Raw genomic sequence first — 13,832 nt, 5'->3', positions numbered from 1 at the left:
CTTCGTACCTCAATACTCAGCGCTGGAGATATTCATTTGTAGAGATCCAGATGTATCTTCCTGTGTCTCAGGCTGGTTCCGTGGTTGTTTAGGCTGGTCTGGTACCGATCCAGCTCGACTCGGAGGACCGGCTGAAAACGGTGTCTCCTACTCCTCCGCCATCTTAACTCCCTTTCTATTACAATAGTTTTGTAGTATATCTGGAAATGTGAAACTGTAATACCTCCAGCTTTGTTGTTGTTGTTGTTTTTTAAAGATTTTATTTATTTATTTATTTATTTGAGCAAGAGCAAGAGAGCACAAGCAGGGGGATCAGCAGAGAGAGAGGGAGAAACAGGCTCTCCACTGAGCAGGGAGCCCGATACAGGACTCGATCCCAGGACCCTGGGATCATGACCTGAGCTGAAAGCAGTTGCTTAACCAACTGAGCCTCCTAGGCACCCCCAGCTTTGTTGTTCTTTCTCAAGATTGCTTTGGTTATTCCAGATATTTTGTGGTTCCATGCAATTTTAGGATTATTTGTTCTAGTTTTGTGGAAAATGCTGTTGTTATTTTGGTAGGGATTACATTGAATCTGTAGAGTGCTTTGGGTAGTATGGACATTTTAACGATATTAATTCTTCTGAATCATGAGCATAGTATATCTTTGCATTTGTGTCATCTTCATTTTCTTTCATCAGTGTCATATAGTTTTCAGAGTGTAGGTCTTCTACCTATTTAGTTAAATTTATTCCTAGGTAATTTATTCTTTTTGGTGCAAATGTAAATGGAATTGTTTTCTTAATTTTTCTTTCTGATATTTTGTTATTAGTGTGTAGAAATGCAACAGATATATAATACAATATATTAATTTTGTATCCTACAACTTTAATGAAATTATTTATTGGTTCTAATAGTTTTTTGGTGGTCCTTAGGATTTTTTTACATGTAGTATCGTGTCAGTTGCAAATAGTGAGTTTTACTTCTTCCTTACTAACCTGGATGCCTTTCACTTCTTCTTCCTGTCTCATTGCTGCAGCTAGGACTTCCAGTACTATGTTGAATAAAAGTGGTGAGAGTGGACATCCTCATCTTGTTCCTGATCTTATAGGAAAATTTTTCAGTTTTTCATCATTGATTAATATTGTTCGCTGTGGGTTTGTAATATTTGGCCTTTATTATGTTGAGGTACATTCCCTGTAAACCCACTTTGTTGAGAGTTTTGTCATGAACAGATGTTGTATTTTGTCAAATACTTTTTCTGCATCTAAGATGATCATATGGCTTTTATCCTTCCTCTTTGTTAACATCATGTATCACCCTTGGTTCCCTGGAATAAATCCCACTTGACTGAGATGAATGATCCTTTTAATTTATTATTGAAATCAGTTTGCTAATATTCTTTGAGGAATTTTGCATCTGTGTTCATCAGAGAGATTGGCCTATAGTATTTTGTTTTGTTTTGTTTTGTTTTTTAGTGTCTGGTTTTGGTATCAGGGCCTTGTAGGGTGAATTTGGAAGTTTTCCTTCCTCTTCTATTTTTTAGAATAGTTTGGAAGAATAGATATTAATTTTTCTTTAAATGTTTGGTGGAGGGATGCCTGGGTGGCTCAGTCGGTTAAGCATCTGCCTTTGGCTCAGGTCATGATCCGAGGGTCCTGGGATCAAGTCCTGTACCGGGCTCCCTGCTAAGTGGGGAGCCTGCTTCTCCCTCTGCCTGCTGCTCCCCCTGCTTGTGCTCTCTCTCTCTCTGATAAATAAATAAAAATCTTAAAAAAAGGGGCGCCTGGGTAGCGCAGTCGTTAAGCGTCTGCCTTCGGCTCAGGGCGTGATCCCGGCGTTCTGGGATCGAGTCCCACATCGGGCTCTTCTGCTGGGAGCCTGCTTCTTCCTCTTCCACTCCCTTGCTGTGTTCCCTCTCTCACTGGCTGTCTCTGTCACATAAATAAATAAAATCTTTAAAAAAAAATCTTAAAAAAAAATGTTGGTGGAGTTCACCTGTAAAGCCATCTGGTCCTGGACTTTTTTTCCTTGGGAGTTTTTGGTTACCAATTCAATTTTGTTATTAATAATTGGTCTGTTCAAATTTTCTATTTCTTTCTGGTTCAGTTTTGGAAAATTGTATGTTTCTAGGAATCTATCTATTTCTTCTAGATTGTCCAGTTTGTTGGTCTACAGTTTTTCATAACATTCACTTATAATTCTTTGTATTTCTCTTATGTCAGTTATTTCTCCTCCTTTATTTCTGATTTTACTTGAGTCCTCTCTCTTTTTCTTGGTAAGTCTGGCTAAAGGTTTATCAATTTTGTTTATCTTTTCAAAGAACCAGCTCTTGGTTTTATTTATCTTTTTAATTTTTTTTGTTTCTGTTCCCTTCCTTCTATTAGCTTTGAGCTTTATTTGTTCTTCTTTTTCTAGTTCCTTTAGGTCTAAGTTTAGGTTGTTTACTTTAGATTTTTCTTGTTTCTTGAGGCAGTCCCATATCGTTATATACTTCCCTCTTAGACCTGCTTTTGCTGCATCCCAAAGATTTGGGACTGTTGTGTTTTCATTTTCATTTGACTTCTTGCATTTTTTAATTTCCTCTTTGATTTCTTGGTTGGTCCCTTCATTGTTTAGCAGTATGTGGTTTAGCTTTCACGTGTTTGTTTTTTCCAGTTTTTTCTTGTAATTGATCTTTAGTATTATACTGTTGTGGTTGGAAAAGGTGCTTGATATGATTTCAGTCTTCTGAAATTTAGAGTCTTGTTCTGTGGCCATGTGATCTATCCTGGAGAATGCTTCATGTGCACTTGAAAAGAATGTGTATTCTGCTGTTTTTGGATGGAACGTTCTGTATATATCTGTTAGATCCATCTGGTCTAATGTCATTTAAGACTACTGTTTCCTTGTTGATTTTCTAACCGGATGACCTACCCATTGATGTGAGTGGGGTGTTGAAGACCCCTACTATTATTGTATTACTGTCAGTTTCTACCTTTATGTCTGTTAATATTTTCTTTATGTATTTAGGTGCTCCTATGTTGGGTGCATAAATATTTACAACCATTATGTTTTCCTGTTGGATTGGTCCGTTTATCATTATGTAACGGTAGAAGTATGCCCTTCTTTATCTTCTGCTACTTGTTTTTTTTTCTTTCTTTCTTCTTTTTCATTTGCATGGAATACCTTTTTCCATCCCTTTACTTTCAGTCTGTATGTTTCTTTAGGTCTGAAGTGGGTCTCTTATAGGCAGCCTATGGATGGATCTTGTTTTTAATCCAATCAGTTACTCCATGTCTTTTGATTGGAGCATTTAGTCCATTTGTACATTTAAAGTAATTATTGGGGCACCTGGGTGGCTCCATCAGTTAAGCATCTGCCTTTGGCTCTGGTTCTGATCCCAGGGTCCTGGGATTGAACCCTGCATTGGGCTTCCTGCTTAGTGGGGATCCTGCTTCTCCCTTGCCCTCTGCCCCTCCCCCCCACTTGTGCACACACTCGCTCTTTCTCTCTCACTCTCTCTCTCAAATAAAATCTTTAAAAAAAAAAAAAAACCCCAAACCCCAAATTAATTATTGATAGGTATGTACTTATTACTATTTTGTTAATCGTTTTCTGGTTGTTTTTGTAGTTCTCTGTTCCTTTCTTCTTCTCTTGCTCTCTTCCCTTGTGGTTTGATGACTTTCTTTAGTGTCACGCTTGGGTTTCTTTCTCTTCATTTTTTGTGTATCCATTATAGGTTTTTGGCTTGGTTTGTAGTTTCGGTTCATATATAGCATCCTATGTGTATAGCAGTCTATATTAAGTTGATGGTTGCTTAAGTTCAAAGACATTCTGAAAGTACTAAATTTTACTCCCTCCTTTACATTTTATGTATATGAGGTTACATCTTGCATTTTTAAATTTTGTATATCCCTTGATTGATTTTCATAAATATAATTGATTTTTACTGCTTTTTGTTTTAGCCTCCATACTGGCTTTATATGTGATTAATTAAATCTTTGCTATATGTTTGCTTTTACCAGTGAGATTTTTTCCTTTCATAATTTTCTTACTTGTAATTGTGGCCTTTTCTTTCCACTTAAAGTAGTCCCTTTAACATTTCTAGTAAGGCTGGTTTAGTGGTGATGCATTCCTTTAACTCAGTCTGTCATGGACACTATCTCTCTCTCAATTCTGAATGATTGAGTATTCTTGGGTAGAGTATTCTTCGTCATAGATGTTTTTCTTTTTAGCGCTGGTAGCCTTATGGGATTTTTCCCTTGTATGTCAGTTTTCTTTTCTCTTTCTGCTTTTAATATTCTCTCTATTTTATTACATTTTGCCGTTTTAATTATTATGTGGACCTTTTTTTAAAGATTGTATTTATTTGAGAGAGAGAGAGAGGGGAGAGCATGAGTGGGCGGGAGGGGCAGAGGGAGAAGCAGACTCCCTACTGAGCAGGGGGCCAGATGCGGGACTTGATCCCAGGACCCTGGGATCATGACCTGAGCTGAAGGCAGACGGTTAACCATCTGATCCACCCAGGCGTCGCTCCTCCTGAAGTTTTAATGTGGATTTCTTGTACACAACATATAGTTGAGCCTGGTATTTTGATCCATTCTGACAATGTTTTAATTGATGCATTTAGACCACTGACATCCGAGGTGATTATTGATATGGTTTTTATCAATATCTATCATATTTGTTATTGTTTTCTATATCTTGCCCTTGTTCTTTGTTCCTTTTTTGTCTTTCATTCACTCTTATTCCCTCTTTTGTGGTTTTGAGAATTTAATATGATTCCATTTTCATTGCATTCTTAACATATCAGTTATACTTCTTTTTTATTGGCTGCCCTAAACTTTGCAATATACTTATACAACTAATCCAAGTCCACTTTCGAATAACTCTGTACCGCTTTGTGTACAGTGAGAGTATCTTAAAATAACAAAAGAATCTTAATTCCTCCCTCCTGTCTCTTGTATTATTGCTCCCATTTATTTCACTTACACATCAGCATGCATAATCTAATACATGGTTGCCAATTATTATTTTGAATGAACAAAAAATCAGTTAAGAACATAGATCAATTAAGAATATAAAATGTTTTTATTTTACCTTCCTTCACTTATTCCTTTTTTTGATACTCTTACTTTCTTTGTATAGATCCATGTTTCTGACCTGTATTATTTTCTTCTTTCTAAGTTCTTCTTTTAACATTGCTTATAAGTCAGTTTCTACTGGCATCAAATTCCCTCAATTTTTGTTTGTCCAGAAAAATCCCTATTTCATCTTCACCTTTGATGGTTAATTTTGCAGGGTACAGAGTTAGGATGATGGTTTTTTTTCTCTCAACACTTTATAAATATTTCATTCCATTCTCTTCTTGTTTCTGTGGTTTTGGAGAAGTCTGATGTAATTCTTATCTTTGCTTTTCTTAGGAGGTGTTCCCCCCTGGCTTTTTATTTTTTATTTTTTTTTATTTTTTATTTTTTAAATTTAAAGTGTTTAATTTACATTCCAGTTAACATACAGTGTAATAGTAGTTTCAGGTGTACAATATAGTGATTCAACACTTCCATAGGATTTTTCTTTACCTTTGATATTCTGTAGTTTGAATATGATATGTCTAGACGTAGTTTTCTTTGGCATTAATCCTGCGTGGTGTTCTATGAGCTTTTTGAATCTGTGGTTTGGTATCTGTCATTAATTTGGGGGAAATTCTCAAATGTTATTGTCTCAATACTTCTTCTGTTCTTTTCTCTTTTTATTCTTCTGCTATTCCCATTATACATATGTTAAACCTTTTGTAGCTGCTCCACATTTCTTGGATATTCTGTTTGTTCCCCCTCCTTCCCTATCCCCCAAGTTCTTTTCCTCTTTTTAGTTTTGGAGGCTTCTATTGAGATACCGTCACACTCAGATTTTTTACTCAGCTGTGTTCAGTCTAATAATGAACTCACTAAAGACATTCTTCATTTCTGTTACAGCATTTTTGATCTCTCATGTTTCTTTTTGGTTCTTAGAATTTCTATATCTCTGCTTACATAGCTCATCTCTTCTTGCATGCTGTCTACTTTGTTCATTAAAGCCCTTAACATATTAATCGTTTTAAATTTCTGGTCTGCGAGCTCCAACATCCCTGCTACATCTGAGTCTGGTTCTAATGCCTGATTTATCTCTTCAAACTGGGGGGTGGGGTGAGATGCTGTTTGTTTTTTAGTATGCTTGGTAACTTTTTCTTGTTGGCTAGATGTGATGTACTGAGTAAAAGGAACCGCTGTAAATAGACCTTTAGTAATGTGGTGGCATGGCGTGGTGAAGGGGAAGCATTCTCTAGTCCTATAATTTCATCTGATTGTTTTTAGTGGGCGTTTGCCTCTAGACTTTGAACTTAAAGTGGTTCTCAGCTCTTCTTATTACTTCCCTTAAAGTGGAACAGGATGGCTAGAGTGGGCATTTTCCGTTTCCCTAATCAGGCTCTGATAAAACCACAGCAGGTTAGGCTCTGGTTACATAGTTTTTCCTGAGGGTAGACCTTGTTAAAAAGAACAGAATGCTTTGGTATGTTTCAAAATTGCACCTGTGCCCCTTCCCTTGCCAGAACCACAAGGAGAATTTTCTCAGATAAACCTGGTAGAGCTCCAGAAGGTAAAACTCAGAAGTTTTTCCCTCCTTCCCCACCATTGAGTGGGTTACCCTGGAGTTTTTATCTCTCAGATTTTCCACGCTGAGCTTCCAGCAATTCAATAATTACAGTTTCAATTTCCCTTCCCTGGGATTGGTTCCCACAGAAGTTTTGGCTCCTGGGTTTCTGCTTCAGTAAGTTGTGATCCTTTGTATTTGTCTGTCTGCATAATTTTGAGAGCAGTGTCTTAGCCTGTGAAGAGTTGTTGATTTGCAGTTTGTTCAGCTTTTTACTTATTGTTAGGATGGAAAGGCAACTTCCAACCTTCCTGAATGCCAGACTGGAAACTGGAAGTCTATTTATTGATTTTTTTACTCTGTTTTGTCTCTGTTGTTTGAGTAATTTCTATTATTCTTTCAATTCACTGATTTTTCTGTCCTCTCCACTCTGCTGTTGAGCCCATCACTGAGCTTTTTATTTTGGCTATTATATTTTTCAGTTATAAAATTCCATTTGGTTCCTATTTATATCTTTAATTTGTTGGCTGAGATTTTCTATTTCTTTTCTGAGGCATTCTTTTTTTTTTCATTTGGTTCAAACATGCGTGTGCTTTCTTGTTGAAGCATCTTTGTCATGGTTTCTTTAAAATTTTTGTCAGAGGGGCGCCTGGGGGCCTCAGTCAGTTAAGCGGCTTCCTTTGGCTCAGGTCATGATCTCAGGGTCCTGAGATTGAGCCTTGCGTCGGCGGGTTCCCTGCTCAGCAGGAAGTCTGCTTTTCCCTCTCCTCCCTGCTCGTGTTCTCTTTCATTATGTCTGTCACTCTCTCTGTCTCTCTCAAATAAATAAATAAAATCTTAAAAAAGTAAAATCTTTGTCAGATGATTCTAATATTTCTCTTATCTTGATATTGGCATGTATTTATTTTCTTTTTTAAAAATTAATTTTGAGAACTCGTAATTCATGGTATGATGGGTGATTTTCCATTGAAACCTGACATTTTTGTGTAGTATCTAAGAGTCTGGATCTTCTTTAAGGCCTCTGTTTTAGCTGGCTCTTCCTGACACCACTCTGGCAAGGGAGAGGGGACCCTGCCTTGTTACTGCCTGATATGGGTAGACTTGATCTCCTTGACATCTGATAGGTGGGCTCCTGTCACTTCTAGGTGAAGATGCAAGTTCCAGTTTTCATGAGGTCTTCCTTGGTCCTGAATTTTCATAATATACACACTTGAAATTTTTCTTTTATATTGGACACCTGTGGCCTTCTGTCAATACAGAGGAAGATTGGAGCTGCTGCCCAAAGGCGTGGAAGTCATTTAGTTCCAACTGCTACTTTATTTCTACTACAAGAAGAAATTGGACTGAGAGTGAGAGGAACTGCTTGGAAATGAAGGCTCACCTGCTGGTGATCCACACCAAGGACGAGCAGGTACTTTCTAATAGATGATGGAGTCAGGAGTCCCGCCTGGCTGTTGTATACCTCTCTTGTCTAAGGAGGTTTGCACTGTTTTGGAATATTGGTGGTGTGGCAGAAAGCTTTTAGTAAAACGGTTAGGAAAGGCTGCCTAAGCCTTCACATGCTACACCTTTTTCCTGTCTCCATAAAACTAATTTCTCCTAAAATAAATTAGGGTATTTAAAGTACGATATGTGGGGTTTGAGTAGAAGAATGAAAATGTTTTAGGTTGAAATATCAGTTTATTATTTCAACCTGTAAATATTTTATAAATTATTAACTATTTCACTGAGAAGGGGCATTATATCAAATAGAGAAACAAAGTTCAGTCATGAAGAGTCACAATCAACAATCAGGAATGAAGTTAAAGAAGTTATGGAAAGAAAATGATTTAATCTGCAAAAATTTTCTAATGCATGACTTTGAAGAATACTACCTTTTAGTGAAAGGGCTGGAAGTGAATCTGAGATGAGAATTCGTTATGATCCTGGATAGAAATTGCTGCCATTTGTGTGGAACATTGCTATATTGTGTATGTTTATGTCTCCCCCAAACTTCATATGGTGAAATCCTAACCCCCAAAGATGGTGGTATTGGAGGTACGGTCTTTGAGAAGATTAGGTACTGAGGATAGAACCTGATGAATGGGATTCGTGTTCTTATAAAAGAGACCCTACACAGCTACCTTGCCCCTTCTACCATGTGAAGACACAGTGAGAAAAAGCTGGCCATGAACCAGGAGGAGGGCCTTCATCTGACCATGCTAGTACCCCGATCTGGAATTTCCAACCTCCAGAACTGTGAGAAAGAAACTTGTTTATAAGCTACCCAGTCTGTGGTATTTTGTTATGGCGGCCTGAGCAGACTGAGCCAAGCGTAGTGCTTACAAGTGATTTCCTTGGTCCTGCACTGTTCAGCCAGAGAAGACTTAGGCTCCTGGGTAGGGCCCTCATGTGGCTCTTCCTGGATCCTTTCCTTCTCTTCTCTTCTCCCTAAGGCTGTAAAGAACTCAGTTCTATCTGAATACTCTAAAGGCCTTAACTCCTTTCTTTTCTTCCTTTAGGATTTTATCTTCCAGAACCTGGATATAAACTCTGCTTATTACATAGGGCTGTCAGACCCAAAGGGAACAAGAGATTGGCAATGGGTTGATCAAACACCCTACAGTGAAAGTGTCACGTGAGTACAGAATTAGATAAAGGAATCCTGAGCCCTTGATCATGCAGGGATTTTAGAGTGTTCCAACTATCAGCTATGAAAATAAAATAGCTTACTCTTCTTTGAACTCTTGGGTTAAATAATTTTATTTATTATCTCATTTAATCATCAAAGGAACTCTATGAAGCACACATTATTATTTTTTCCACTGTAGAGATGAGGAAATTGAGTTTAGAGAGTTTAGATAACTCAGCAAATGTTATCCAGCATTGGCAACATATGATCCTCAAATCCGCTCTATTTGACACCGAAGTCTGTACTTTTAATCACTCCATTATATCTCTAAATATAACAAAAATTTATGTCAATTAAGATCATGGCCAACTATTGATTTAATATTTCTCATAATGCAAATGAGCTAACTTCTGATAGTTATAATATCCCATATTTACATAGGTCTTTTAAAACTCTTAAATACTTCAGTGTGTTTTAGTACAATACCACCTTTGGTCCTCATATCACTGTGTGAAACATACAGGAATTTGACTGTAGTCTCTACTTTTTAGATATGGAAATCAGGGAAATTAAATTACATGTCCAAGGTAACAGGGATCTTAGCAGATTTAGGGGTTTTAACTAGTTCTTTGGACTCCAATAGCAATATTTGGAATGAGGATGAAAGCTTTTTTTTTTTCATCATTTAAGGGTGCTTATGGACTGGCAGTCTGCTGGGAACAGGACATAATGATGGACAAATAGAAGGGCTATGTGTTAGGAGAATGTTTAATGCAATAAGATGACACAATACTGGGTGATGTAAGTTTTGAGAGAAATGCCAGAGCTTCAGGTAGAGGAGAAACAGCATGAGAATTGGAGAAGGAATGTTTTGGGCATATCCGTCCCTGACTTCCATACAGTTCAGCCCCAGCCCCCTCCCTTGCCGTTTCCAAAGCACTGTTTGAAGAAACAACCCCTCCATTTTTTCCCTTTCAGATTTTGGCACTCAGGGGAGCCCAATAATCCTGATGAGGGTTGTGTTATGCTAAATTTTCGTTATATATCAAGAAAATGGGGCTGGAACGATGTTGCTTGTAATGGACGTCACAAGTCGCTTTGCAAGATGATGAAGATCCACTTATGAATGGGAACATTCTGCATGAACATGAGGTTGAATTGGTATCCACCGTTACAGAGATAGCTAATTTGTTCTTTTTATTCACGTGTAAATCTTGTGTAAGGAATCTCCGTAGCATTTTTCAGTAGGCTGTCACCTGATCCATTTATGATAGAACTGGTATACACATCCTCCACGTGTAGAGATCATACCGGAGAGCCTATTGCAGGTACATGGAGGGAGCATGAGCATCCTTTCCAAATTTTTGTCTGATTGCCAAGGAGTTAGATCTTGATATAATTATATGATAGGGTTCCTCCTTCTGTCTGGATTTTTTTTGTGTGAGGTTGGTCAAAAGCGAAATAATCCTAACTATTACTTTCCATTTCTCTCAGATATATTTATTACCTTTAACTGAAGCATATTATGTGACAGTTGGAAGATGGTACACATCAATGGAAGTTAAGTTCCAGCTTTGTCCCAGTAGACTATTGGGGGTTTTTAACATTCTCTGTTCAGTCTTAGACTGTCTTTTAACATCAGGGTACAGTCTAAGGGAAATCAGAAATTGAACATTAGAGATTTAGCATTAGAAGGTATTACTAGTGAGTTGACATAGATTTATAATCCTTAGGTGTTCTGATAGTTTTTTTCTTTGCTTAAGTTTTATAGTTTCTATGTGTAGATTGCCACCCAGGATGGCTCCTGGTTTATGCTTGTTCCCCTTTTCACTGAAGTTCTTACTGATCATTTTATTTCTACTACAGTCATATTTACAATAAAGCCTGTTATTCATTGCTTTCATTTGCTAATTATAATTGATCATAGTCAAGCTGATTCTAGCATGGCTATCCCAATGTGACCTCTTGAGATTATGCCCTGATTGTCTTGATGCAACGGAGTAATTACATTTGCCACTCATTTCCTGACTGTATCTAAAAATGAGTTATTTTTATACAGATCTGATCTCATGAATTGTATGTAGAATTTACCAGTTTATTCCTCGGAGAGCAACTTACTTACAATTCTGGAAGAATTCTAGGGAAGCCTTACTTACAAAGAGCTTTTCCCGCCATTATTTCAATAATATGGGGTTGGAATGAAGGGCAAAAAGAACCACTTTACTAAATGCTTTTGCTTGTCAGAATAGAGGGTTTGTTTGAACTGAAGTGCAAGGGAGAATTGGTGACATTAGTCACTACTGGAACTTTTCTTTAACCTCCACCTTACATTTTATGAATGTGATTCAGATCCTGTTTTCTTTAATTTTCCACAAAGCACCACTAAATCGATTGTGGGTAACAGACTTTGTGTAAGATTTGTGTTCAAGGAGTGGTAGTAAAACGAAGAGGCATCTAGCTGACTTCAAATCAGTGGACACAATTATGAAAAATAAGATTGTTGCTTAGCAATGCATACCTGAAACACCTTTGAATTATACTAGTTTTTTTTAATGATTTTTTATTATATTATGTTAGTCACCATACAGTATGAATTATACTAGTTTTGAATCAGATTCTGCAAAATAATGAAACATATTCAGTCACATTGCTGTCTCAAAAGATTGACAGTTTTAAAGTGAGAGTAGATTAATTTTATCATTAGTAAATAAAATGTAAAATTGAACTGTTTATTTTTTATGCAATTTAATTCTTATTCTTGTGTAGTAGGCATATTATATTCCATTAAAGGTGTGTGGTTCTTAAATAAATAAATGTTTGATATGAAGTGTGCATATACAATTTTTCCGAAGACTTTATTTATTTATTTATTTATTTATTTATTTATTTATTTAAGAGCATGATCATGGGGAGGGGCAGAGGGGGAGGAAGAGGGAATCTCAAGCAGACTCCGTGATAAGTGCATGGAGCCCAAGGTGGGGCTTGATCTCATGACCCTGAGATCATGACCTGAGCTGAAATCAAGAATCAGATGCTTAACCAGCTGAACACCCCTTTTGTTCAAATATTAAGTATGACCAAACAAAAACTGTTTTCAGATCACTGCTCTAGAAAGTGGATTTTAAAATGCTTGATTAAAGTTTAGGTAATTGTTCTCTTTGAGGTAAAAGAAAAATACAGGCTATAGACAAAATGTTTGTGTTGGTTTATTAAGCCTATGAGTGAAATATACTTAGAATTTTAGTCCCTATATTCATCTTACGGTTGCGGTGAAAAACAAACATTTAAACAAATAAATCTACCAACACCTAAAGCCCTTTTAGTCAACTTTAGTTGACTTCCACTTAGTAAATGGAAGAGGAGGCAGAAACTGGAATCTTCAGTACCGGGGAAAATAATTCTACCTATTGGAGTTAAAATGATCAGCCTGGATGATTTCTCTGAAGGTGGAAATCTGCCGACACATGACAACCCTTCAGGGTCTGTTAATGTTACTTTTGTCTTGATGATAATACTGAAACATGAATTAATAGTTTTGTCTTTGCCAATATATATCATCCATGGTAGCTACTTTGTCAAAGATGAATTCAGTGACTCAAGGATAGAAGAAATAATCTAACGATCTGACTGTATTAAGCGAGATGTTTAGCTTAAGTATTTGATTAATCACATTCTCTCTATACAATGAAATGCTCTACATCAGTTCACATTGTTGCAAACGGAACTATATAACGAAGAACCAGTATTTAGTGCTGTGGTGCATATTGTTGGTCTATTTATACCTTCTTCCTTAGAAACAAAACTTTGATGTTATTTAGAAAGTCACTTTCTTTCATGCAGCCCGGGTACCTGTGACCTTTCAGCTCTGTGAGTGGATACTGGTTAGTCCAAGGCAATCAAAATAGTCATCCTAGTGGTTGGTTTAGGAATAGGCATAAATTGCAAGTTTGCCGATGAATCACGTTTCCTTGTTCTCCAATGAATCAGGAAGCTAATCTCCCTCTCCCAAAAAAATAGGAACAGGGAAATATGTAGTCCTGCCTGCTACTGATAGTCATTCTATCACCATGAGGAGAACTAGCTTTAGGATGACAGGAACACCATGGATGGCAGAGTAGGGCAATGTAAAGAATCTGGTTTCTTACGGGTATTGTTGAGCCACTGAATCAACTATTCCTGAAGCATATTCTACTCTGGCTTTTCAATAATCAAAGCTAATGTATTTTCTAATTATTTAAATCTGATTAAATCTTGACTGATAGAAAATAGTATATTATTTTTAGTGACCAAACTTTATTGAGATTCATTAAAAAAATTTTTTTTTAAAAGATTATTTATTTATTTGACAGAGAGAGAGACAGCCAGCGAGAGAGGGAACACAAGCAGAGGGAGTGGGAGAGGAAGAAGCAGACTCCCAGCAGAGGAGCCTGATGCGGGGCTCGATCCCAGCACCTGGGATCGCGCCCTGAGCTGAAGGCAGACGCTTAATGACTGAGCCACCCAGGTGCCCCAGTGTTTTTGTCTTCTTTGGCTAAATACCCAGTAGTGGAATTAGTGGATCATGTGGTATTTCTAGTTTTAATTTTTTGAGGAACTGTCACGCTTTTTTCCACAGTGGCTGTAGCAATTTACA

The 13,832-nt window shown here is 37.1% G+C and overlaps 1 protein-coding gene across 2 annotated transcripts in view; it reads left to right on the top strand.

Moving 5' to 3' along the window:
• Positions 1–12,033, top strand: part of LOC103656164 (C-type lectin domain family 4 member A) — a 26,947-nt gene extending 14,914 nt beyond the window's left edge. For both annotated transcript variants that reach the window (XM_008683498.2, XM_008683497.2), the window contains 3 exons: positions 7,848–7,999; positions 9,090–9,205; positions 10,178–12,033. In XM_008683498.2, the coding sequence (XP_008681720.2) occupies positions 7,848–7,999; positions 9,090–9,205; positions 10,178–10,325 (416 nt within the window). In that variant the 3' untranslated portion in view covers positions 10,326–12,033. The remainder of the gene's footprint in view (positions 1–7,847; positions 8,000–9,089; positions 9,206–10,177) is intronic.
• Positions 12,034–13,832: the final 1,799 nt, after the last annotated feature.

Source organism: Ursus maritimus, unplaced genomic scaffold (genome assembly GCF_017311325.1).
Source record: "Ursus maritimus isolate PB19 unplaced genomic scaffold, ASM1731132v1 scaffold_26, whole genome shotgun sequence".
Taxonomy (NCBI): Eukaryota; Metazoa; Chordata; class Mammalia; order Carnivora; family Ursidae; genus Ursus; species Ursus maritimus.
This window is presented reverse-complemented; position numbering and strand designations above follow the sequence as displayed.